The sequence below is a fragment of the Trachinotus anak genome, unplaced genomic scaffold (genome assembly GCF_046630095.1).
Source record: "Trachinotus anak isolate AG129_WGS33_773 ecotype Australia unplaced genomic scaffold, CSIRO_AGI_Tana_v1 ptg000002l, whole genome shotgun sequence".
Lineage (NCBI taxonomy): Eukaryota > Metazoa > Chordata > Actinopteri > Carangiformes > Carangidae > Trachinotus > Trachinotus anak.
Window position 1 is genome coordinate 29687514 of NW_027273853.1, and position 24680 is coordinate 29712193.

At 45.2% G+C, this 24680-nt stretch overlaps 1 protein-coding gene and 1 long non-coding RNA gene across 3 annotated transcripts; both read right to left on the minus strand.

The window, feature by feature from the left end:
- Nucleotides 1-997: 997 nt before the first annotated feature.
- Nucleotides 998-24161, minus strand: nup160 (nucleoporin 160). 2 transcript variants are annotated; one of them, XM_071462291.1, is made up of 34 exons: nucleotides 24012-24161; nucleotides 23367-23475; nucleotides 22578-22788; nucleotides 19130-19352; nucleotides 18753-18943; nucleotides 18252-18488; nucleotides 16712-16809; nucleotides 16517-16601; nucleotides 16160-16228; nucleotides 15682-15765; nucleotides 15383-15553; nucleotides 15203-15302; nucleotides 14745-14910; nucleotides 14064-14197; nucleotides 13786-13946; nucleotides 12221-12357; nucleotides 11956-12026; nucleotides 11063-11213; nucleotides 10871-10940; nucleotides 10543-10641; nucleotides 10346-10465; nucleotides 7059-7154; nucleotides 6875-6969; nucleotides 6699-6795; nucleotides 5541-5646; nucleotides 5138-5298; nucleotides 4983-5043; nucleotides 4655-4765; nucleotides 4130-4253; nucleotides 3659-3760; nucleotides 3230-3371; nucleotides 2503-2628; nucleotides 1930-2025; nucleotides 998-1237 (listed from the first exon to the last, which is right to left on the minus strand). In XM_071462291.1, exons 1-34 carry the CDS (start codon nucleotides 24100-24102, stop codon nucleotides 1154-1156), a joined length of 4179 nt encoding a protein of 1392 aa, XP_071318392.1. In that variant the 5' UTR covers nucleotides 24103-24161; the 3' UTR covers nucleotides 998-1153. The 2 variants fall into 2 exon arrangements, with proteins under 2 accessions (XP_071318392.1, XP_071318401.1); XM_071462300.1 differs by lacking the exon at nucleotides 24012-24161 and adding an exon at nucleotides 23575-23967.
- Nucleotides 7160-10335, minus strand: LOC139608515 (uncharacterized). The gene is made up of 2 exons (XR_011685046.1): nucleotides 9659-10335; nucleotides 7160-9352 (listed from the first exon to the last, which is right to left on the minus strand). It is a non-coding gene; the product is annotated as an uncharacterized lncRNA (long non-coding RNA).
- Nucleotides 24162-24680: the final 519 nt, after the last annotated feature.

Sequence of the window (24680 nt, forward strand, 5' to 3'; positions counted from 1 at the left end):
CTCTGGAGGACATGCCTCCTGTCTCAGTCTACACCCCCACCCCCCATTTAGCAAACAATCTACTTAATCTCAGCCTTTAATTTCTGCTTCTGAGGCTCAACAACCTGCAGAACAGAGGTGTGGTTGGTTTAACGAGGAACTGGTACAGGTGAGAACTTAAACAGTAACTGACCTATTTTCTGTTAATTAATCAGCAGCTTTAATTGAATGAAATGGCTACCTGGCTCTGTCCAGGTGATGAACCCACATCCCAACTGATCACTGATCAACCTGTTTGATGTAAAGTCGACAGGTGGTGGACTGAGCAGTCTGAACATCTGACTGTACTTGTGTTCATTTAACATTCAACTTTCAAACTGTGATTCTTACATTAAAGATTCAGAGTATTGATCAGTGTTTTAGTATCAGAACTGAAACCTAGGGATCAAACTGAGTCTTTGTCTGGTTTATGGTTCAGATTGTCAGATCTTCAAAGTTTCTCTGCCCTCCATCAGTTGTGGTTTTATGGGTCCAGGTTGGTTTCAGTCACTGCTGCAGGATCAGTACCAACCTGTGATGGTGTCTCTTCAGTGAACGAGTCTTTTTCAGGTTTTATTTGAGGGATGCAGGCGTTTCCATGACAACAGGCATCCTTCCAGCTTGACTCTGTGAACCAAGTCTGAACATTTGAGGAGAAACATTTTCCTGATGTTTAGCGAGAAATCGTCGTCATTTCGATGGTGATTAAAAACTCATTTGATTTAAGTTAAACTGTCAGTGAATAATTAATAGAACAGATGTTGGTGAATCTGATCAAACAGGAACTAGATTTGATGTCAGCTGATTGTGATGAACTCTCATACTCCCAAACTCCACGTGCTGAGGAAGACCATGTGTTTGAATCAAACATCCAGAACAGCTACTCGTGGACCTTAAGGTGATGTTTCTGTCAACATCTGGATTTGAATAAAACAACCAGATACATGAAGAGTGAAGTTTGTTAATTGATGACAAACGATCAAAGAAAAACTTTTAATTTCATCACAATTTACAGAAAAACAGACGAGTACAAAAGATGTAGACAATCCCAACATTCTTCTAAAAAACAAACACACTCACACAATGAATGATGCCTGTATTTACATCAGCTCAACAACAACCCAACCTCAGGCTTCTATCGAGCGAGGAGTCTGCGTCTGCTCGTCTGATCCACCAGCCGGTGATACTCGTCCAGTTTGTCTCGAACTCTGTTGTAAATCTGAAAACAGAAAACGTTTCATTAAGCACAGCTGCTGTCAGAGTCACAGGTTCAATTCCCTAGTAGTCACTGTGTTGCACAACAAGCTAATGTCAGAAACATCTGTCACACAGCAGCTGCAGCCTCTGAGGTTTCAGTTTTTCTCTGAACTAAATCTGTTAGTTCCAGATGTGTAAACATCTGTGTGACTCACTCTTCAGTAAACGGCCACACTAACTAAGACACGCACAGATTAGTTGGTGCATTAACCAGATGTAGCTGAGCCAGACTCCACCTGCTGGATCTGGACCATGATGGGGACTACCCAATGAAGGTCTCCTATACAGGATCTGGATCAACAATGTTACAAACTCTGTGTGTGTGTGTATGTGTGTGTGTAACTGAGGGTGTTTCAGTGCGTCAGATCTCAGCCTCACTGTTAACTGCTGCTTTACATTACAGCCAGGCTTTTATTGTGTAAACAACCACAGGAAACTGTGCATTAGCAGAGTTTAGCTTGACTTATGTGACATCAGACAATAATCTGATCAGGATCAATAATTGTGGCTCCTGATCACAACAGTTTACAATGTGAAGATAAACGTGATGGATTTAAGCTTATCTCTCTCTCTCACTCACTCAGTCACACACACACACACACACACACACACACACACACACGTATGTTGAGTGTAAACAGAAAGTTTACTCACAGTGCTGTTGGTCTGTGTCTCAGTGAGCGCCTGCAGCAGCTGATCGATGGACGTGTACGGCAGCCAGACTGAAGACCAGGTTGCAGACAGGGGCCTCTGAAACATACAGTACAACGCAATATAACACAATACAACAAACACACACAACTCAGAATGAAGCTCATTCATCAGGACATTCAAAACAACTTTGACTGGTCAAAGGGAGTCTGTGTGTGTGTGTGTGTGTGTGTGTGTTCGTTCAGTGTAATCCTCTTGTTTTGTGAGTCCTATTACATTAGACTGTACAGATACACCTGACAGACAGATAACACCTGATAACTGACCAAGTTGACAAATTTGGATTGTTTTGGTGTGAAACCAAATAATGTTTAAGTTGTTTACATTTTTTTTCTCCATGACAAAGTGGAAAAACAAAGCCTTAAAAGGATGAATGACTGAATGTTAATAATGAATGAATGAATGAAAAGCTTCTGCTGCAACAATCGTGCTGAATGGACAGATTAGATCACATGTTAAACTACCTCTGTCCCTGATGGTGGATGCAGTACTTGGAGTACTTCTTTGCAGTATTACCTCTATTCCAAAGTACTGGTGTCCTTTCCCCAGCAGAGCGTCCACATATTCCAGGACCAGCTCAGCTGCAGCTTCCAGGAGGTCAAAGTTCAGGTAGAGACGCAGAAGAGACGCGGCATCCACAGCCTGAGACGAGCACAGAGCATGATGGGAAACAGACACAGCTGCTGAAGACACGTTTCGACACCATTCATCCATTTTCAGCCAAGTTTGTTTGTCAAGAAGTACTGAACCAGTTTACACCAGACTTGGTAAAGTGATGGGTCCTGGTCCAGGGAAGAACCAATTAGATTCTGGTTCTGATCTGGTTAAAGGGGCGGATCCAGGAAGTATTTATCACTTTCCACGACATCGTGAGGTCAGCCATTTTAACATGTTTGTCAGTTTCTCACAAAATAACATTTGAATCTTAAAAAATCTTATTCATGGTGTTGATCTGAGTTTGTACAATGTGGTGCAGATAATAGTGTAATCATCAGATAATAATCATATTAATAATATAATAATCAAATTAATAATCTAATCATATCAATAATCAGATAATAATCAGATTAATAATTTTAGCCCTAATCCTCCTCCAACACTGGGACTTTTTCCACTCCAGAACAACTGACCTGGATCATCAGCTGACCTGCAGATGATTGAATGATCAGTAATGGCTGTTGTGAACATCTCTACTGGATCAATATGTTACAGCCTCCCTCTTCCTCATTGGCTGATCTCTCACCTTATAAGACTTGACCAGCCAATCAGGCAGAGGGGCACCATGTGACAGCAGCTTGTTGATGACACAGCGGTGATGTTGTCCATTAGAGGAGGGGTACCTGTCCAGGTAAGAGGCCAGCAGCCGCCACGCCTCGTCTGTAGCGCTGAGGAGAGAAGGAGATAAACAACAATTATTGATCACATTCTGATTTCAACATGTCATTTACAAACTGATTCGGGCAGTTTAACTTTTATGATAAACAAGATGAGGTGACATCAGTTTCATCTGTGACAACACCTGAACTTTCTGCTTCAGCCACGATGACAAACTTCTTTAACCAGAGATGATTCATCGAGACAAAATCATCAAATCAATAATCAGATATAAAAATCAGATGATTAATCAAAAAAAAGAAAACATTAAACATTTAGAATTCAAAAAGAATCAAACCTCGACTCTTTGGTATTGACGACAGACGACAGCTGATTATCAGCCAACCAGCTCCAGGCTTCGTTCTGAGTCTCCTCCCCCCCAAACTGAAGCCTGACACACCTGAGCAGAGACACACAACATCATCAACACATCAGACTAAACACAACAACACCAACAACCCATCAGACTAAACACAACAACACCAACAACCCATCAGACTAAACACAACAACAACAACAACCCATCAGACTAAACACAACAACAACAACAACCCATCAGACTAAACACAACAACAACAACCCATCAGACTAAACACAACAACACAAACAACACCAACCCATCAGACTAAACACAACAACACCAACACATCAGACTAAACACAACATCATCAACAACAACAACAACAACCCATCAGACTAAACACATCAACCCATCAGACTAAACACAACAACACATCAGACTACATTGCCCCAGTGATCCAGGACTTACTTGTAGGCCAGACCCTCAAAGACCGGGGTCAGACTCAGTGTGAAGGTCTGACAGAGAGACAGAGCCGAATCAAAGAGTCCAGTTTGGACCAGCAGGGCCACCATCTCTACAGCTGATGCGCTGCCTGCAGACAGGTCAGAGAGAGAGAGAGAGAGAGAGAGAGAGAGAGAGAGAGAGAGGTCAGAGAGAGAGAGAGAGAGAGAGAGAGAGAGAGAGAGAGAGAGAGAGAGAGAGAGAGAGAGAGAGAGAGAGAGAGAGAGAGAGAGATGGAGGGGGGTGGGGGGGGGGTGGGGGGGGGTGAGGTGTTTGGTCCACAGAGAGACAGACTGGCTTCATGTTAAAGGGTCAGTTCACCAATATTATTATTATGATCATTAATATTTTTATCATTATTATTATTCTCCTCATTGATTAAAGTGTCACTCCTTAAACATATGGTAGATGTTGTTTTGGTGGAGTGCTTGAAGGTGGATGAGGTGTCGGTGTTAAACATGTTTAGGGTGGGTGATGGTGGTGGCGGTATACCAGCAATGGCAGCAGAAGGTGGGTGGTGCTGGGCGAGGGTGAGGCGGCTGTGGGACAGGATGTACTCCTTCTCCAGGTCCTTGAGTTCCAGGATGTCAACCTGACGTTTGACTGCAGCAGGAAAGAGCAGAGTCTTTAGCAGCTGCAGGACCAGAGACGTTCTCCAGGTTCCACTAATGGAACACGTCATTACACAGCTCCATCCACCAGGGGGCTCCACACCCCCACAACAAATGTATTTACTTTTTTCTGTAATCAATCTGTCTTCTGCTCCACTCTGTCCACAGAGAGTTTGCTGATAAAGTTTTATTTAAAGATCGGGTCTGACCTGGTTCAGAAGAAAACTCCCCGTCTGAGTTTCTCTTTGGAGACGCTCCTGAACGCTCGTACTGCAGCAAACACACACACCAGGCTCATGACAACAACTCATCCTACACACACCTTCTACTGTGTGTGGTTGTGTACATGTGTGTCGTTGCATACCATGGCTCCGGAGGCGGGCTGGACGATCCAGGCGTACTCCGGTCTGATGAGACGGAGACAGTTTAGAGCAGCCAGGTAACAATTCACCTGTTTCTGAAGACCAAGACGAGTCCGGACCTCACGACCCAGACGCATCCCCAACTCAAACATCACTGTCCCCGCTGCGTGTGCGCACGCGCACACACACACACACACACACACACACACACACACACACACACACACACACACACACACACACACACACACACACACACACACACACACACACACACACAGAGTAAATAACTGACATCTTGTGGCACCTCAAGAGTTTCCATGACCTGAAAACAAACTTCAGTTTTAAACAGATAAACTCTGGTTTTATTCAGTGAACACACACACACACACACACTGTCAGTACCTTTCCTGTAGTTGTGTCTGTTGATGTGGAAGGCGTACAGCAGCTCGTAGTAGTTATGAGCCAGCAGGTCCAGACCACGGGCCCGAGACTCGATGATACTGACGACCTGATGACACAACAACCAAACGGTATGATCAGTGTTCGGCCTCCTGCTGTTTACTGACAGGTCAGTTTGGTCTCTGACCTTTGACCTCCATCTTAGAGGTATGTTATTTTGACAGTCTAACCGCAGCTGATAGTGTAACATGAAGCTTCATCTTAGTCTCCCTCCGCTGTAATATACAAAATACCACTGCACAAAGTATGAACTCATCTGAAGCATCATTTGCATTTACATTTACATTTAGTCATTTAGCAGATGCTTTTTTCCAAAGCGACTTACAGAAAGGGGAACAATCAAGGTTAAGTGCGATAAGAAGTGTTAGCGCAGCAATAAGTGCTAGTGACGATTCTTTAAGTGTGGATTTGCTATGTAGTGCTAGGAGAGAAGGTGCTCTCTGAAGAGCTGGGTCTTCAGGAGTCTTTTAAAGGTAGAGAGGGACGCCCCTGCTCTGGTAGGAAGTGGTAGTGCGTTCCACCAACAGGGGACAACGTGAGAGAAAAGTTTGGATTGCCTTGGACGGATGGGTGGCAGAGCCAGGCGTCGTTCGTTAGAGGAGCGCAGCGGTCGCGAGGAAGCATATTCCTGTACCAGGGCGTTCAGGTAGGTAGGTACAGTACCAGAGACAACTTTGTAGGCAAGCATTAGAGATTTGAACTTAATGCGGGCTGCAACAGGTAGCCAGTGGAGCTCGATGAGCAGCGGGGTGACATGTGACCTTTTGGGTTGGTTGTAGACCAGGCGCGCCGCCGCGTTCTGGATCATCCGAAGTGGTTGCATTGAGCGGGCTGGGAGGCCCGTCAGGAGGGCATTACAGTAGTCTAGTTTGACCAGACACATGATGATGAAGATGTTTTAACATCACAGATATTTACTGATGAACGGCTTCATTTAGTAACAGCTAATTAACAACAAGTTCTTTACAGTCAGATGACTGTAACTCACCATTTGTCAGTTTTACACGTGAACGTGTGACTTTACGAACAGCTGTTAAATCACAGCTCTGACACGGTGTATACCACCTGAGGCAGGTCAGGGGTCAGAGTTGAAGGTTTTACCTCATCATGCAGGTTGACGTAGGAGAACTGGACCAAATCCTGGAGCTGAGAGCGTTCACACAAAACCACCACCAGCTGACGGAGACAGTCCAGCTGCCTGTGATGACAAAGACATGACAAGGGGAACCGACGACAAACAGAGGGCTGTGTGTGTGTGTGTGTGTGTGTGTTCATACATGCTGCTGTCTGGGTTCTGAGTCAGAGCTTCGTAGGCTTCACTGTTGTGACCCAGGTCCAGATGATGTTTGAAGATCCGAGTCCACAGAGCTGCCTGAAGAACACATTCATTTTTATATTTACATTGTGGACAGCAGCACTCATCTAAACTCATACCTGTCACCTGACTCATCTTGCTTTTACCTGACTGCTGACATCACTGACAGCCTCTGTTATGGCCAGAGAGGCCAACTGGATGACCAGCTCAGGTAGACCCACATCCTCCAGCAACCGCAGCACCTGAACACACACACACACACACACACACACACACACACACACACACACACACACACACACACACACACACACACACACACACACACACACACACACACACACACACACACACACACACACACACACACACACACACACACACACACACACACACACACACGGGTATTGTAAGAAAAGACAATACCTAGAGTTAAAACACCTGGAGAGAGGTCGCACAGGTTACACTTCTCTAACACAAAGACCAACAACAAACATGAAGAGGAGAACATGAATACTTTATTTAAACTGACTCAGTCTGATCTGAGGATGTTTCATCAGGTTCATTCAGAATTGTATACACTTGTATATGTCCACTGTATAAAGTTTGATTCTGATGGTTGAACACGCACGCACGCACGCTCTGCAGTGTGCGACTCTACCTTCGTTTGTGTTTCAGTGTTTTTCTCATGTCTTTTCTACGTGTGTGTGTTGTGTGTCAATCACTCAGTAAACCAACACCATGGCGCCTCTCCCGGGAGAACCACCCTCAGCCGGGAGCTTCTCCCGCCCCTCTGGTCTACATTTGACAGTGTGGTGCCAGTCAATATCCCACTGGAGCTTCGCAAACTGAACGCAAAGTCTACGTGTTGGAAAAGCAGGAGAAGAGATGGACTACATGGGAGACTTAAGAACATGGGCAACTCCCGACAGTCTAACGCACAGTCTACAACCCTAACAAGTGGGATGAGCTAGAGGCTTGGGCCACATTAAACAGGAAGTGAAAGACTCCTGTTTACTGACCTTTACTGAAACGTGGCTCAGCGACCTGGACCGGGACGAGGACCTGTGACTGAGAGGGTTCTGCGTTTCATTTCGACTGGACCAGTCACTGGACATCACCAACAGACGACAGGGTGGTGGTGTGTGCTTCTACGTCAGCGAGAGGTTGTGTGACAGCCGAAAACCCCATTTGTGTAAATGGAGTGGATAATTCTGACTTGTACAACACTTTTAACTCCTTCCTCTCCTGCTTTGAAAGGTGAAGACGTCTCTCTATGTAAGAAGTCCCTTGAGCCTCTGAAGGAAATCGTGATATCTCAGGAATGTGTCACAGCCTTACTTAAGAGGGTGAAAGCTGCTGGTCCTGACGCCATCTGTGGCTACACGTTGCACTATTGTCCTGACCAGCTCAATGGAGTCTTCACCAGACTCCACCAGATGTGTGCCGACCTTGACTAGATACCCACAATCTGGAAGATGTCAACCATCATAGCTATCCCCAAAAAGAACTACGAGTTCAGACCTGTTGCATTCACATCACAAATTTTGAGAAGATTTTTCAAAATATTGTGTCTTTTATAGACAGAAAACCTCTTCGTTTGCTCACCAGCAAGATAAAGGTGTGGAGGACTTTTATATTGGACACTGTGTACAAGCACCTCGAAAAAAACCCAGGTGCAAATAAAACCCAGTTTTATTTATTCGCTGACTTTTCTACAGCCTTTAACAAGATGCAGCCTCATATTCTGAGTGAGGGGCTTGCCTCTTATTTTAATCTCTCAGACCAGCTCATCATGCTGATTAAAAGCTGTCTCACTGAGGGGCCATGACTGTCTAACACAGGTTGACCTAAGGGCTGCGTGTTGTCACCCCTTGTCTTTATCATGTACACTGACAGCTGCAGGACTTCTCAGGAGAACAGGTTTCTTGTTAAGTTTTCTGATGACACTGTCCTTATCTTTACTAAAAGCTGCAGAGTCTGATCATGGTCCTGCATTCCCTGTTTGTTATGTGTATGGTGTGATGATAACTATCTATCTTCACCACAATGTATCAAGAACAGAAGAAATGATCATTGACTCCAGACATAACAGTGAACGTAAAGCTAGTGTCATACGCAGCAAAGATGTCCAGACTGTGGAGTCTTATGAATACCTTGGAACAGCGTTTGACTGTCAACTTGAGTTCACCATTAACACTGAGTCTATTATCAAGTGTGGACAACAAAGAATCTATTTGATGAGGAAGCTGGACGCTGGACTCTTAATGTCAGTCAGAGGGTTTTAAGTGACTTTTATTGTTCATTAATTGAAATCATTAACATCCTCTGTTACCTGTTGGTTTAATGTATGATCCATTAAGGACAAGAACAGCCTGTATAGCTTTGTTAAGGTCTGCTCCAAGATCACTGGAGTCAGGCAGAGAGACTTGTGTTCCCTCTGGGAGAAACAGGTGAAAAGGAGGAAAGAATATTATCAGTCAACCTGATCACATTTTGTCTCCAGAGTTCATGCTGATGCCTTCAGGCCGCCACCATCATGCGCCTTCGAGGAGAACTAATAGATACTCCAAATCTTTTATTCCTTCTACTGTCAGGTTACTGAGCGCTGACAGTAGTCACTTTAAATGATTTTCTTTTAAAAGATTGTGCCTTTTACATGATACAGATGTAACTAATGTCTCTCTATTTTATTGTTATTTATTTTATCTTAGTGTTTATCTTGATCTTGTTGTCCTTCACCAACCTCTGTTTGTTTGTTTGTTGATCTGTGTCTTGATACGTCACATATTGAATGTTGTTTGTGTGATTGTGGACGGGGTAAGCTGCAAATGAAAAAGTTGTCTGAATCTGAAACACACACACACACACACACACACACACACACACACACACACACACACACACACACACACACACTTGTACTTCTATCTTTGTGAGGACACTCGTTGACATAATGCATTCCTTAGCCCCTTACCCTAACCTTAACCATCACAACTGAGTGCCTAACCCTAACCCTGACCCTAACCTTAACCTAAACCTAATTCTAACCATAACTCTAAAACCAAGTCTTAACCCTCAACATGTGATTTGAAGGTGTCTCAAAAAGTGAGGACCGGCCAAAATGTCCTCATATTCCCAAAATGTCCTCACTCTGTTAGTAAAATACTTTTTTTGGTCCTTACTATGTAGCAAGTACAAGTATACACACACACACACACACACACACACACACACACACACACACACACACACACACACACACACACAGTGTTCAAGATATAACTGTGTTGTTGTTGATCAGAAAATAAAACTGTTCGTCACAAATTTTCTAAACAGCTTCAAATGTTTTGTTTCTTCAAACCCAAAGACCAGAACCCAGACTGGTTTACTTGTTTACCTTGTTGCAGTACTGGGATCAGATCATGAGTACCTTATTGTAGTACTGCAGTCTGGGGGTGGAGCCAGCCTCTTCCTCCTCAGTGCCCGTCAGTCTCATCAGAAACTCCTCCTTTTCCACCTCGGTCGCTGTCTCCTGGAAACACTGCAGAGCCTGAAGGAGAAACAGGATGAAGGAGGAGGAGCTACAGGTACGGTGCTCAGCTGAAAACATCGTCAGGTCACACACACCTTCTGGCCCTCCCCGTTGGCCAGGTAACACTGACCCAGCATGAAACGACAGGAGCCGATGTTCACCTGACACCACGGACCAATCAGCCTCACGTACTCCTGAACACACAGGAAACATAGGTGTGAGACAGCTGAGATGCTCACAATGCTGAGGCAGCACTGCACACACACATAATTATACAGCTATAGTGCTCTGTTGCCATGGTGTTTGATTGTGGAAGAGAAATTATTTACAAAAGAGTAAGAAATTAAAGGTACAGGTGAGAGCAGCATCAGTTCAGTGTCAGGTGAGTGGACAGGTACAGGTACAAAAGAGTCCCAGTCAGACCTGCAGCTGTGTGTACTGACAGTTGGCCATCAGACACTCAGGGAACTGGAAACCAGGGTTACTGGGCCAACTGGGAGACACCAGTTAAGACTGAAGAACAGACAGGAAGTCACCATAATAATATAAATATGGTAAAGGTTACAGTTTCCATGGAGACCAGCTGTGAAGACCACAGACTCAGGTGAAGGATACAGCAGCTGAGCGAGCAGGTGAACCACACTGGAGATCATGTGGGTCCAGAGGAGCAGAGAGCTGCTCTGCTGCTGGCTGTAGATCTGAGAGATGATGATCCTCCGGGCCACAGTCTGATAGAACAGCTCCACCACCGTCTGAGGACTGAGCACTGCACGTGCACGCATACACACACACCTAAATATTATTGAAATCTCAATACAACCAAGTTCAATGTCCACATCACATCACACACTGAGAATGAAGCCTCCTGGTTCACAGACTCAGACTCTCCACATGTGGAGGAACAGACAGAAAAATATTTCAGTGAAAATTAAATTTACTTTTCTCAATCGCAAGATAACAGCTGCAGTATGATTTACATATAGTTTTGTTGTTGATCTATTTATTGTTTACATGTTGTTCAGCCCATCTCACACCTGGTCAACAAAGCAACAGAATCTTTGGAACTTCCTGTTAGAACTTTTCAGAATAAAAGCTCACAATAGCTTGAAATACAGCATTGCTGCAAAGTGGCTAAAGAGGAAGTGATTGTGTTGGTAACTGACAGATCTGTTATAGCACCAGGCCTGTGTCTGAGTCCAGACTGTCTGAGTCCAGACTCTGAGTCCAGAGTTGTCTCCGAGTCCAAATTCTGTCTTTGCCTCAACATGGATCACAGTTTAATCAGCCGGAACAGATTCTCTGTTACAACTCAACGAGGGACTGTCAGTCTGACACTGTCAGATTAAAACTAATTATTAGCTAAATTATCTTGTGGGACAGATATTAATGCTGGTGGGCCAATCGTGGCCCGTGGGCCGCCCATTGCAGACCACTAGTGTAACCCATACAGCCTGTGGTACAGGGTTAGTGTCAGTGACAGGAAGTAGAGCAGGTTCAGCATCACTGACCTGATCTGTTGGTGGAGAGAGCCGGAGTGTCAGACAGCTCCAACACTGTGAGGTGCTGCAGGTTAGCGTCTCTGAAACAACAGAGGTCAAAAGTCACAGGTACATGTGTCTTTCATTAAACTCTAGTTAAGATCCAACATCACCACATTAAACTCATGACACGATCTCAACTGACAGTACAAAGAAAACTTCAGCTGACTGAGGAGGTGAGAAAACTGTACGAGTCCAGGTCCAGGTCAGACACAGGCTCTGTGTGTGTACTCACATGATGTCCATGGGGACAGAGGAGGCGAGGCTCTGGCTGACGTGCTTGAGGAGGTAATAAGAGGAGAGGAGGTGGGAGGTCCGAGGAATCAGGTCCTGCTGAAGCTGCAACAGCTGAGCCCCCCCACCTAGAAACACCTGAACACACAGAAACACAGAGCTGATTTTAGATCAGTCACTTTGTCATTTTAAACTTACTGTAACGACGTCGGCCCTGACTTTTAATTTTTAGAGTCGTGGATCCAGAAGGTCGACCTGGGGAACAGACCTGGACCTCTTCACTGCCTCTGGCTTCAAGGCCTGATTTAATAATCCAGTGCTGCTGTGTTAACCTGGAGGAGGCATCAGTGACTCTTTAGATTATTTTTCCATCCATCCATTTTCAGCTGCTTAATCCGAGGTCAGGTCACAGTGGTAGCAAAGTAGTCCAGACATCCAGGAAACTATTAACCTTGTAAACTTGTAAGCCTTCCTGTGGGATCCCGTGGCGTTCCCAGACCAGTGAGTTCTGGGTGTACTCCAGAGTCTCCTACCAGGTGGATTTGCCTGAAGACTCCACTGGAGGGCACCATCATATCCTCAACTGGCTCCTTTCAATGTGACAGAGCAGCAACTCCCTCTGGATGTCAGAGCTCAATGTTTCCACTGGTAACATTTCTACATGGCAGCACACCATTCCAAAAAATAAATAAATCCAAATTCTAACCAAAACACCACGGGGATTCGACAGTGCTCCCCCTGCAGGTATTACAGAATTCAGTGATATAATGATATTTATATATTTATCAGACATTGATATCAGCTGATGCACCAATAAAAAATAAGATAACTCAGGTATTTTCAGAGGAGAAGAAAAACAGACGAGGTCAGTTCAGTAAACAGAGCAGGGATCAGGCGTTAGTGAGGGTGACGACGCAGCTCTCTCCTCGTTTTCTTAAAAAGCTGCGTTAGCTTCACTCTCCTTCCTTCCAGTAACTAGCCTACTTTACTCAGTTCACGCTGCCCCCAAGCCAAACCTCTTGTTCCACAGGAAACACAGAGAGCTCTGTCCGCAGTCTCTACAGCTGAGTCCAGACTTCTTTCAGCTGCTTGTATCCATGACCCCAGTCTTTCGGTCATGACCACAGGTGAGGGTCAGAATGGTACGGTCCAGTACGGCACCACTCTGCTTGTCTTTAGCTCCATCCTACCCTGAACTCACACATGGTGTCTGTTATGTCCAATCCAAGCCTAAAGTCCAACAACAAACACCACTCGTCCCAAGACGTAGTCTGCATCAGCACACTCAGGCCCGAACTGCTGCCCAGCTGCAATGGTGGGGCCACAAGGTGGTATTGCATTCCACTGCATTCTATTCACTGTGCATCCATTCACCCTGTCACCTGACACTTGTTTATTTTTTCATTCATGGTTATGGATGATCTGACACGTCTCCTGTTTAATGACACCATCTTTGTTTGTCTTTGTTACTTATAAAAGGTGCTCATGTACTCTGTGTGTGTGTGTGTGTGTGTGTGTGTGTGTGTGTGTGTGTGTGTGTGTGTGTGTGTGTGTGTGTGTGTATACATTGTCTCCGAAGCGCAGGTAGAGTTTCTGCAGGATGAGCAGGTCTCTACAGAACAGAGCTCTGGTCATGGTCATGTGACAGACGGCCTGACAGACGACAGACACTGCAGAGCTGCTGCCGTACAGCTGAGACAAGCTGATCCTCGTGTTCAGACTCTGACCTGCAAGACACAGACCAGGGAAAAGTAAAAAAAAAAAAAAAGTGAGGGGGAGGAGCACGAGAGGATTCAGGCGTTTGAGAGTCTGATATCAGAAACCTGCTTCTACAACATTCCTACCAGAAGTGACGGGTCCTTCTGCTGAGACCTCGGAGTCCGTCTCCAGGTCCATTTCCCTCAGCAGGACCATCATGGCCGCCATCGGGTTACGGATGTCCTGTAATTTGTTCTGGATGTCATCAATGACGTTCTCACTGCAGAGGACAGACAGCTGTTAACTGAGGTCATCATCAGTGACTGATGAAGTCATTACTGACTCAGAGGCTCAGTGACTCTGCTCAGCTTCACCTGTGTTCATCACCATCACATCCATCATAAATTAATAATTTAATAAATAAATCAATCAAATGTTAGTTCATCAACTTGAACACTGAGTCCTGAGTCACTGGGTCAAAGGTCAGCACAGGTCACTGTAACATGAACATTTGAGGTGATTCACTTTTGATGATTTCACCTTTACATATAGGTGAGAGAAAACAGGGTCGTTATGACTGATAATTCTAAGAGATAATTAATGAGTTAATAATGAAGCAGGTGATGGCGGAGTGGTTAGGGCGCGTACCACATCAGCGGAAGCTCTTAGCAGCTTAGCGCCGGTTCGACTCCTTCCTTCGTGTCATTCCCCCTCTCTCTCTGCCCCTTTCCTGTCACTCTCTACTGTCCTGTCAATAAAGGCAAAAAATGCCCAAAAATATCTAAAAATATCTAAAAAAAAAAAAATAATAATATAAAGTGACTGACTTGTCATTGGACAGCAGGTTCTCTAGGACCAGGTCTGCAGCTCTCTCAGGAGACTGAAGATGTTCCAGAGCTTTCTCCATCTCATAGGCCATCTCTCCAGAAACCGCATCACTGACCAGACGCAGACACTGGACCAGCTGCAGGACATCCCGCCCCCCCTCCACATCTGAGGACAACACACAGGTACACACACTTATATACACAACCTACACCCACACTCATATACACAACCTACACGCACGCACACGCGCGCGCGCGCGCAAACACACACACACACACACACACACACACACACACACACACACACACACACACACACACACACACACCCGACACACAAACAGTGTCAACAGGTTTCAGATCAGAGTCTGACTCTGCTCACTATAAGATAATGAAAAGCAACTGTTTAAATCAGGTATGGGGGATCGGGTCTGGGCCTTCAGTATGTCAGTCAGTACCCTCAGTGATGGGCGTCTCCTCCTCTGACTGGAGGTACTCGTCGTAGGACAGGTACAAATGATCCACAGCAAAACACGGCAGGAGGAACGAGACTAGTCCCTGAAACACAGAACCACCAGAGTCACAGGCGTCACACCGGTCACATACAGGACTAGCGAAGACCTGATCCACCTCCTCACCTTCTTTAGTAGACAGACCAGACCTGTGTGATGGCTGACAGTCAGACCCAGAGGCATGGACAGAGACTCCTGATACTGAAGACAGCAGGAGTAGAACTTAGACCAGAACTCAACCTGCAGCTGACGGTACTCCTCCTGAGAAAACTCAAACTCTGTCACACTGCTCTGCAGCTGGGGAGGTGGGGTGGGGTGGGGTGGGACAGACAGATGATCAGAAACTCTCTCGGATAATCAAACATGTTTAAACGACCTCCTCTGCTGATGATGATGATGATGATGATGATGATAATGATGTTCACCTCGCTCTCCACAGCCACCGTCACCTCCTTCTTCAGAGTCTCCCAGGAAATATCAGTGATCTTCTCTAAGCCGCGGCGATAGATCTGAAACACAACACGATGACATAGAAACACCTGCTGCATCAGCTGAAGTGACTTTGATCAGACCAGGAGACAAACTAACCCAGAGAGAATGCAGAGCTATGATTGCTCAGTTAATCTGCTGACATCACACACCAGGTCACATCACACAGGTGACAAAGTCCCACCAGAAGTTCATATTAAAGATTCAATCTGACATCAGTAAAAGCTTGAATCAACAGTGATCCAACATCTGGGTCATGTGACCTGGTGGAAGCTGTCCGACACCATCGTCATGGTGTTGTGTGTACATGTTCCTGTGAACTCACATGTACACACAGAATCATGACATCACACAGGTGTTTGTGTGTGTCTGTGTGTGTACAGTCCTGAGAGTCAGACAGCAGGCAAATCTCACCTGTAGAGCTTTAACTATGGCTGCGGCAGTGAAGCGTAGAGGGGAGAAGAGGACCTCCAGGTACGTCTCCTGTTAACACAACAACAGAGTGACCAGGTGAGTGACAGCCATGATGAAACCACTCCTCCCTGATAAACAATTGTCACATGTTGAACCTTGAACCTTGTCAACTGTCTGGGTTTAAATAAAGGTTTATCAGAGTGACAAACATCTGTTTAACTCACTTCAGCAACATCTGGACAAACTATGAGTAACATCACTCTGTTCTATCATCTCAAAGGAGCTGACACCACTCTGGGTACTGGTCTATAGTCTGGTCTGATACTAGTTTGGTTCATGGTTGGATGTGGGTCTTACTCTGGGGTCCTGGTCCACTCCTATGTGGACTTCTTCCTCTGGTGGCGGCTGAACAAAGACCTGGTTCCACTGACCTGCTGTGTTACTGTAACACACACACACACACACACACACACATCTTCAGATGCCTCACTGTGACACAGAATCAGTGACGAGAAACCCATCAGTGTGGGGGGGTGAAGGGGGGGTACTCACTGCTCAAAGTTGATGTACTTGACTACAGTGGTGTTGGAGTCGTCGACCCACAGAGCCCAGACATCAGTGGAGGTCAGATGGAAATCCACCAGAGTCTCCTGTTCACACACAGAGTTCAGTGTTTGTCCAGCAGGAGGCACTGACACCTCCTGATCCTTCATCATTTAAATCATCTTTATCAGCTCATGGTAAAAAAAACAAAACAAAAAAACTTTAATTATCAGCCAATATTTTCATTGAACATTTCAATCCTAAAATAATCAGTTGTTCATTTGGTTATAACAACACATTATGTCACAGTAAGGACAACAAAACAAACACAACAACATGGACACAAAAATAAGTTTACTCAACAACAGAGGAAACAAAACTCTCTCTGCTGATCAGCTGCTTCCTGTTTAGCTCTGCAGGTCAGGACAAAGACCACGACAAAGACCACCAAGTCCTCTGAACTCCAAACTGAGTCAACAGGTAAGAAGGACCTGGGTCAGGGAGGAGGTCCCTGCACCAGAGCTTCAGAGTCCTCCACAAAGATGGAAAACCATGTCACCAGCTGAACAGGGACAGGATCTACAGACTCTGAGAGCAGGAGGATCAGGACTCTCAGGTGTCAGAAACAAACTGAACCTGACTCTGACTCCAGGAAAAGTCTCTGTCTCTGACTGACTGGATATACCAGGTTCAGAGCTCATAGAGACTCAAGAAGACTGAAGCTGGAACTGCTGCTGAAGGGGGTCCTACGAAGTCCTGAATCAAGGCTCTGAAGACTTAAGTACCGTATTTTCCCGACTATAAGGTGCACTTAAAAGCCTTTAATTTTCTCAAAAAACGACAGTGCGCCTTATAATCCGGAGCGCCTTATATATGGATTAATTCTGGTTGTGCTTACTGACCTCGAAGCGATTTTGTGTGGTACACGGCGCTCACAGCGCTCTGTCAAAATGTTTTAGTACGACTTTGGTAAACTACAAAGCCGCACCGCTTGCAGCATTACGGCTATCGTAGTCAGGAGCGTCGCGGAGTAATACATACTGTGCTTCACCATAATATTACAGTGTGTGTGTATAAGGACCTATAAGGAGTTATTGTGAATACGCTAACATTTGATTTAACGGTATCAGACTGTGTTTTTTTATGTGTTACAACTGAACAAGGTTGGGAGTTATTGTGACTACGCTCATTAATGTTTGAACAACGTTGAGAGTTATTGTGAACGCGTTTAATAAAGTTTGACTGACTTATCTGACTGTTTTGTTTCGCTTAATGCGCCTTATAGTACGGTGCGCTTTATATATGAAAAAAGTTCGAAAATAGACCATTCATTGACAGTGCGCCTTATAATCCAGTGCGCCCTATAGTGCGGAAAATACAGTAAATTACAGATTTCAGTTTCTGATTTTCAATGAATCATTGAGAGAAGACTGTTTAAAATAAATCTACATCATCACACAGTCAGAGGGGTCAGAGGTCTCAGGAGACTCTGAAGCCAGTGTAGATCAGATCAGTGTCAGTCTGACTGTAACCTGAGGTAACAGTCTACCTGAGTGGTGAACAGGGTGGAGATGTGCTCCAGGCTGTAGCGGTTGTTGTCGGTGGTGACGAGCTGCAGAACGGTGAACTGTCCTCTCTGAGGTACGGCCAGGTACACTGCCAAACAGAGGCCAGTGGTGGAGGAGAAGGCCAGCCTCAGACGGTGACCCTGACCCGACAGACGCTTCACTCCTCTACAGGCTGGCATGAACTCCAACATGTCGGCCTCCAGCAGACAGGCCTGCTCCTGCTCATGGGAAACAGGATTAACTTTAGTCATGGTCAATATATCACTGTATATAGAACCGATTATAATCAATATATCACTCTATATAGAACTGATTATCATTAATATATATATACACACAGTACAGTGGAGTCCAAAAGTCTGACCTTCACCTTCTGTATTATACTGTACCCAAAGTTAAGTTTAATTTTACATTAATTAGAGTCCACATGCCCCCCCCCCCCCCCATGGTCACTGTATGAATATAGGAGACCAGGGTCTGACCCTGAGGGACCACATGCGCAGTCTGTGATCCTGGCAGAGGGCGAAGATGAACGAGTCTTCCTCCAGCTCTCTGACAGCCAGGCTGAGAGCCAGGTCAGCTGGACTCTGATCTCCACGGATGGCTGTGGGCATCCAGCCTGACAACCTCTGCATCATGGAGCTCCTCTTCAGCTCCACCACTGACACGCTGCCTGAAGAAAGAGGTCACCGTCATTACATATAGAATATAACACGTACACGTATGATCTGACATGGCAGCTTCAACAGGAGCAGTGATTACAGCCACCAGCGAAGTTGTAGATGAGGTTCAGATGTGTGAAGCACCAGGAGACCACGTGGACACTCTGAAACCCTGACTCCACTGAGCTGGTCTTTACCCTGTGAATCGTGAGGCGGCAGAGTGACCACCATGATGCCTCCTGCTGGTGAAGCCAGAGCAAAGTGAGCCTCCCCCTGGTAACTCAGCCAAGCTGCAGAGGTGCTGGGACTCCCCGTCTGTCCCGCCAAGCTGGGGATGATGGCACTGTGAGAGGGGTCCTGCAGACTCAGCTTCCCCACATCAGTGAAGACAGACTGCATGTGGAGCTCGGTCACCAGCTCCTGGAGAGAACACAGGAAGCAGTAGGGCAGTTATTCTCTGGTGTTATTAAAGACACAGGAAGAGGGAGGAGCTTCACTTTTATTTTGTAAATCCTGTAAACAACCTCATGAATCCAGAACCCTTTGGCTTCAGCTGCATCCCATCAGACCTGAAACCATTTTGATATTCTGGCGACAGATTTAGTCTAGTTTCAAACAACAGAGATAGGTTCAGTATCGGTAGGCTAATAACACGTCACTGTTCTCTGCTGTTTGTGCTCAGCTCCTCTTCTTTAAGGCAGCTACAGTCAAACTAGTGTGTGAAAGTGAAATATTCATTGTGCACAGTGGTGAGTGAGTTCAGACATTAAAGATTCACAGGTTCACTGAGCTCCGATGTTAATAATCAAACAGCAGCAGCTTCTTCTGCAGGCTGAGTGTCGCTGTTGGTTAAAATGACAAACTTCAGCTGTGTACCAGTTCATAGACCACATCACTCAGAGGACCTGTTTTACAAAGGTGTGGCCCTTCGTATTTGTAATAGACTGCGGAGGCTGATCTGAAATGAGACAGTCTGGTCCACGAAGGACTTTTTCTTTGCGTCACCAGCTGTTCCCACCCTTACTGTTGCCTAGCAACCTATACAACACCTAACTGTTTCAAATTCAAATTCAATTTTGTTTGTATAGCGCAAAATCACAATATACATTATCTCAAGGCACTTTACAGGGTCAGGTCAAGACCTTACTTTGTTACAGAGAAAAACCCCACAGTTCCCACAAAGAGCAAGCGCTTGGCGACAGGGGGGAGGAAAAACTCCCTTTTAACAGGAAGAAACCTCCAACAGAACCGGGCTCAGGGTGGGGGGGGCTGCCTCGACCGGTTGGGTTTAGGAGGAGATAAAAAAAGGGGGGGTGGGGGGAGGAGAGAGGAGAAAAGAGAAAGAGAGGGACCAGGAATAGCTGTATAGGTCATGGTGTTATCAATAATAATGACAGATAACAGTGGTTAATAGTAATGATGAGTAGTGGTGGATCTTGATCCTGCTGCTCCAGAGGCAGAGAGACCTGCAGAATGAGGACAGAGAGAGAGAGAGAGAGAGAGAGAGAGAGAGAGAGAGAGAGAGAGAGAGAGAGAGAGAGAGAGAGAGAGAGAGAGAAAGAAAGAAAGAAAGAAAGAAAGAAAGAAAGAAAGAAAGAAAGAAAGAGAGAGAGAGAGAGAAAGAAAGAAAGAAAGAGAGAGAGAGAGAAAGAAAGAGAGAGAGAGAGAGAGAGAGAGAGAGAGAGAGAGAGAGAGAGAGAAAGAAAGAAAGAAAGAAAGAAAGAAAGAAAGAGAGAGAGAGAGAGAGCCCAGTGCATCATGGGAATCCCCCAGCAGTCTAGCTCTATAGCAGCATAACTAAGGGATGGGTCAGGACATACCCGAGCCAGCCCTAACTATAAGCTCGGTCTGCCTCCCGAACCCACACTGGGAGCTGGTTCCACAGGAGAGGAGCCTGATAGCTGAAGGTTCTGCCCCTCATTCTACTCTTACAAACTCTGGGAACCACAAGTTGACCTGCATTTAGAAAGCGAAGTGTCCTATTGGGAAAATAGGGAACTATAGGCTCTCCAAGGTACGATGGTGCCTGACCATTAATGGCTTTGTAAGTGAGGAGGAGGATTTTAAATTCTATCCTGGATTTTACAGGGAGCCAATGCAGAGAAGCTAACACAGGAGAGATGTGATCTCGTTTCCTTGTTCCTGTCAATACTCGTGCTGCCGCATTTTGGATCAATTGGAGGCTTTTTACTGCATTTTTGGGACATCCTGACAATAAAGAGTTACAGTAGTCCAGTCTTGAGGTAACAAATGCATGAACTAGCTTTTCAGCTTCCTTTAGACACAGAATGGGTCTGATTTTAGCAATATTGCACAGGTGGAAGAAGGCTGTCCTAGAGACTTGCTTTATATGTGAAGTAAAGGACAAGTCCTGGTCAAAAATGACACCAAGGTTTCTGACTGTAGCACTGGAGGACAAGGTGATGTCATCCAGAGTCAGTATATTATCACATAGTGTATCTCTGAGGTGGTTTGGGCCAATTACAATAACTTCAGTTTTGTCTGAATTTAAGAGTAAGAGATTACTGGTCATCCAGGTTTTTACGTCCTTAAGACACACCTGAAGCCTGGCTACCTGGTTAGTCTCACCTGGCTTCATGGATAAGTACAGCTGGGTGTCATCTGCGTAACAATGGAAATTTATCTGGTGCCTCCTAATAATGTTTCCTAAAGGAAGCATATATAGACTGAAGAGTATTGGTGCTAGCACCGAACCTTGTGGAACTCCATGACTGACTGTAGTGATGATAGAAGAGTCATTATTAACATGAACAAACTGGAGTCTATCTGACAGATATGACTTAAACCAGGTTAGTGCGGTTCCTTTAATGCTGATCATATGCTCTAGTCTCTGTAATGGAATCTTATGATCGATGGTGTCAAATGCAGCACTAAGATCTAGCAGGACAAGTACAGAGACAAGTCCATTGTCTGAGGCTATGAGGAGATCATTGGTAACCTTAACCAGAGCTGTTTCTGTGCTGTGATGGACTCTAAAACCTGACTGAAAATCTTCAAACAAACCATTTCTGTGCAGATAATCACATAACTGGTTTGCAACGACCTTCTCAAAGATTTTGGAAATAAAGGGGAGGTTGGATATAGGTCTATAATTGGCTAATGGATGGATCAAGAGTAGGCTTTTTAAGTAGAGGTTTACCTGCGCCTGCGGTACATAACCAGTTGATAAAGATAAGTTAATCAGACTTGATATAGAGGTGTCGATTAAAGGAAAAACTTCTTTGAACAGCCTTGTTGGAACGGGGTCTAGAAGACAAGTCGATGGTTTAGATGAAGAAACTGTTGAAGCGAGCTCAGAGAGATGTACAGGAGAAAAACAGTCAAAATACAGTTACCAGTTACATTTTTGAATAAAAAGTGACAGAAAACGAACTGATTCATCTCATGGTCCGTAAAATAAAAGGTGTCTGAAGATAAATTTACAGTCAGATCAGACAAAGAAAAGCATCAAATCAGCACGTCTGAGGACCTTTCCTAGAAAGCCAGTCATCGATTTTCAGCTGCCAATCATTCTCTGTCAACTAGTCAATTAATCAACTGTTAGTTACAGCTGATCGGGGATTAAACCATACACTCACGTTGGAGATGTTCTGGGTCACTGTCTCATGAACATTCAGTACTCACACTGCGGTACATGCGTGTGGGGTGAGGCAGCACCAGCCTGTGGACGCTTTGATTGGTGGAGATGAGGATGATGACATTGTTGACGGTCTCCTGGATGTTGACTCCCCCAGGCAGAACAGTACAGTGGGTGAACCTGAGTTTGACGGCATTGTTGAGCAGGTTGGTGTCCAGAGACTGCTCCACCAGCTGCACCGTGTCTCCTGACGTGGACCTACACACAGTCCCACAAGCAGGTACATCAGTGTTAAGTATCTTACACTGTAAATCAGGATAATGAAGCATATTAGGTATACAAAAGTTCTGTAAACTGAAGGTCTCTTGGCGTATCAGAGCAGATCATCAGTATTAGCTGGGATCAGGGTCGCCCCAACATATGATGATCCTTTGAGATACTATGACCTGGACAAATGAGAATATTCACAGGCATATGATGAAGATGTTTATTACCTTTGTTTTAGCTGCAGCAAGTTTAAAATCACATGTTGACAGCAGATACTGAACACAGGGGTTCAAATGGTTTTTTTTTAAGTTTTTTTTTTTGCCTTTTAATGCCTTTATTGGATAGGTCAGTGAGAGAGTGACAGAAAGGTCAGGGAGAGAGGGGGATGACATGCAGCAAAGGGCCGCGGGTCGGATTCGAACCCAGGGCCGCTGCCATTAATGGTATGCGCTCTACCAGGTGAGCTACTAGGTTCAGATGTTAATATGTGGTAAGTGTGACATTAACAGTGAACTGACTCATTGTGATGTTAAAACAGCCTCTGTGCACCTGAAGGTGACGCTACTCACCAGTGAATGAATCTGTTGCTGGTGACTGACAGCAGCTTCCCGCTCTCCTCATAATGAAACGCTCCAGCACTGTCCGGGAACTTCAGGCCACCAGGGAGAGCGCTCACACCTGCAGACAGGTGAAGTGGTGAGGAGATCATCTGACAGCTGGGGACAAACCTCAGTCTAATCACTGCTCTGTGGTCAGTCATACTGTAAAGATTCATACTTATTTCCTGTAAGTCACACATTCATGTTGTCAAGAACACGTCCGTCTGGATGTGACCTGAAGTTACACAGTTCGCGAGTAACTTCAGGTGTCAGTTTACCGCTTCACTGGTGAGCTACAAGCTCCAGGTTACCGGCTAGCCAACTAGCGGAAGCTAAAATGAGACAGGACACAGAGGAGGGTGAGTACACCGTGTGTCGCCTGCTCTGGAACAAACTGCGGCGAATTTAAGCGGTTCAGGTGAGCGGTCACGGCGTTTTCAGCCCAAACACAACCGTAACACACTGCCGGCACATCAGGCCCGTGGGTTCAGACCAACTTAGACCAGCGTGGTAACGGTGCTAGCTGTTGTTAGCACAGTCAACCCTCGCCTTCAGACGAACGACTGTAAATGTGAGAGAGAGGACGGAGCTGTGAGAGCGAGTGTGAAGGTTTACCGAGGTTTACGGCCACTTCTCTGAACCGCTGCAGAGTTTCCCTCTCAAATCCACAAATCTCTATAAAGCTGCGCTCCAGAACCGCCGCCATCTTCTCCTCATGCAACTGTGACGTCAGAGGAACAGGAGCCGCGGGCTGAGCGTTCAAATATTTAAAGACACAGGACACCACAGAAATATCACTACATATCACCACAGAAATATCACCACGGAAATATCACAACAGAAATATCACTACGGAAATATCACAACAGAAATATCACTACATATCACCACAGAAATATCACCACGGAAATATCACAACAGAAATATCACTACGGAAATATCACTACAGATTACCACAGAAATATCACTACATATCACTACAGAAATATCACTACAGATCACTACAGAAACATCACCACGGAAATATCACCAAGGAAATATCACTACAGATCACGACAGAAATATCACTACATATCACTACAGAAATCTCACCACGGAAATATCACCACAGAAATATCACTATAGATCACCACAGACAGATCACCACAGAAATATCACTACAGACAGGTCATCACACTCCTCATAGCCTCAGACAATGGACTTGTCTCTGTACTTGTCCTGCTAGATCTTAGTGCTGCATTTGACACCATCGATCATAAGATTCTATTACAGAGACTAGAACAT

Coding starts and splice junctions, on each gene's coding strand:
- nup160 (XM_071462291.1), bottom strand. CDS start 24,102: ATGGCGGCGGTTCTGGAGCGCAGCTTTATAGAGATTTGTGGATTTGAG. Junction 15,554..15,681: donor CGGTGGCTGTGGAGAGCGAG/GTGAACATCATT, acceptor CCACCTCCCCAG/CTGCAGAGCAGTGTGACAGA. Junction 11,214..11,955: donor TCTCTCCACCAACAGATCAG/GTCAGTGATGCT, acceptor GTGCACGTGCAG/TGCTCAGTCCTCAGACGGTG.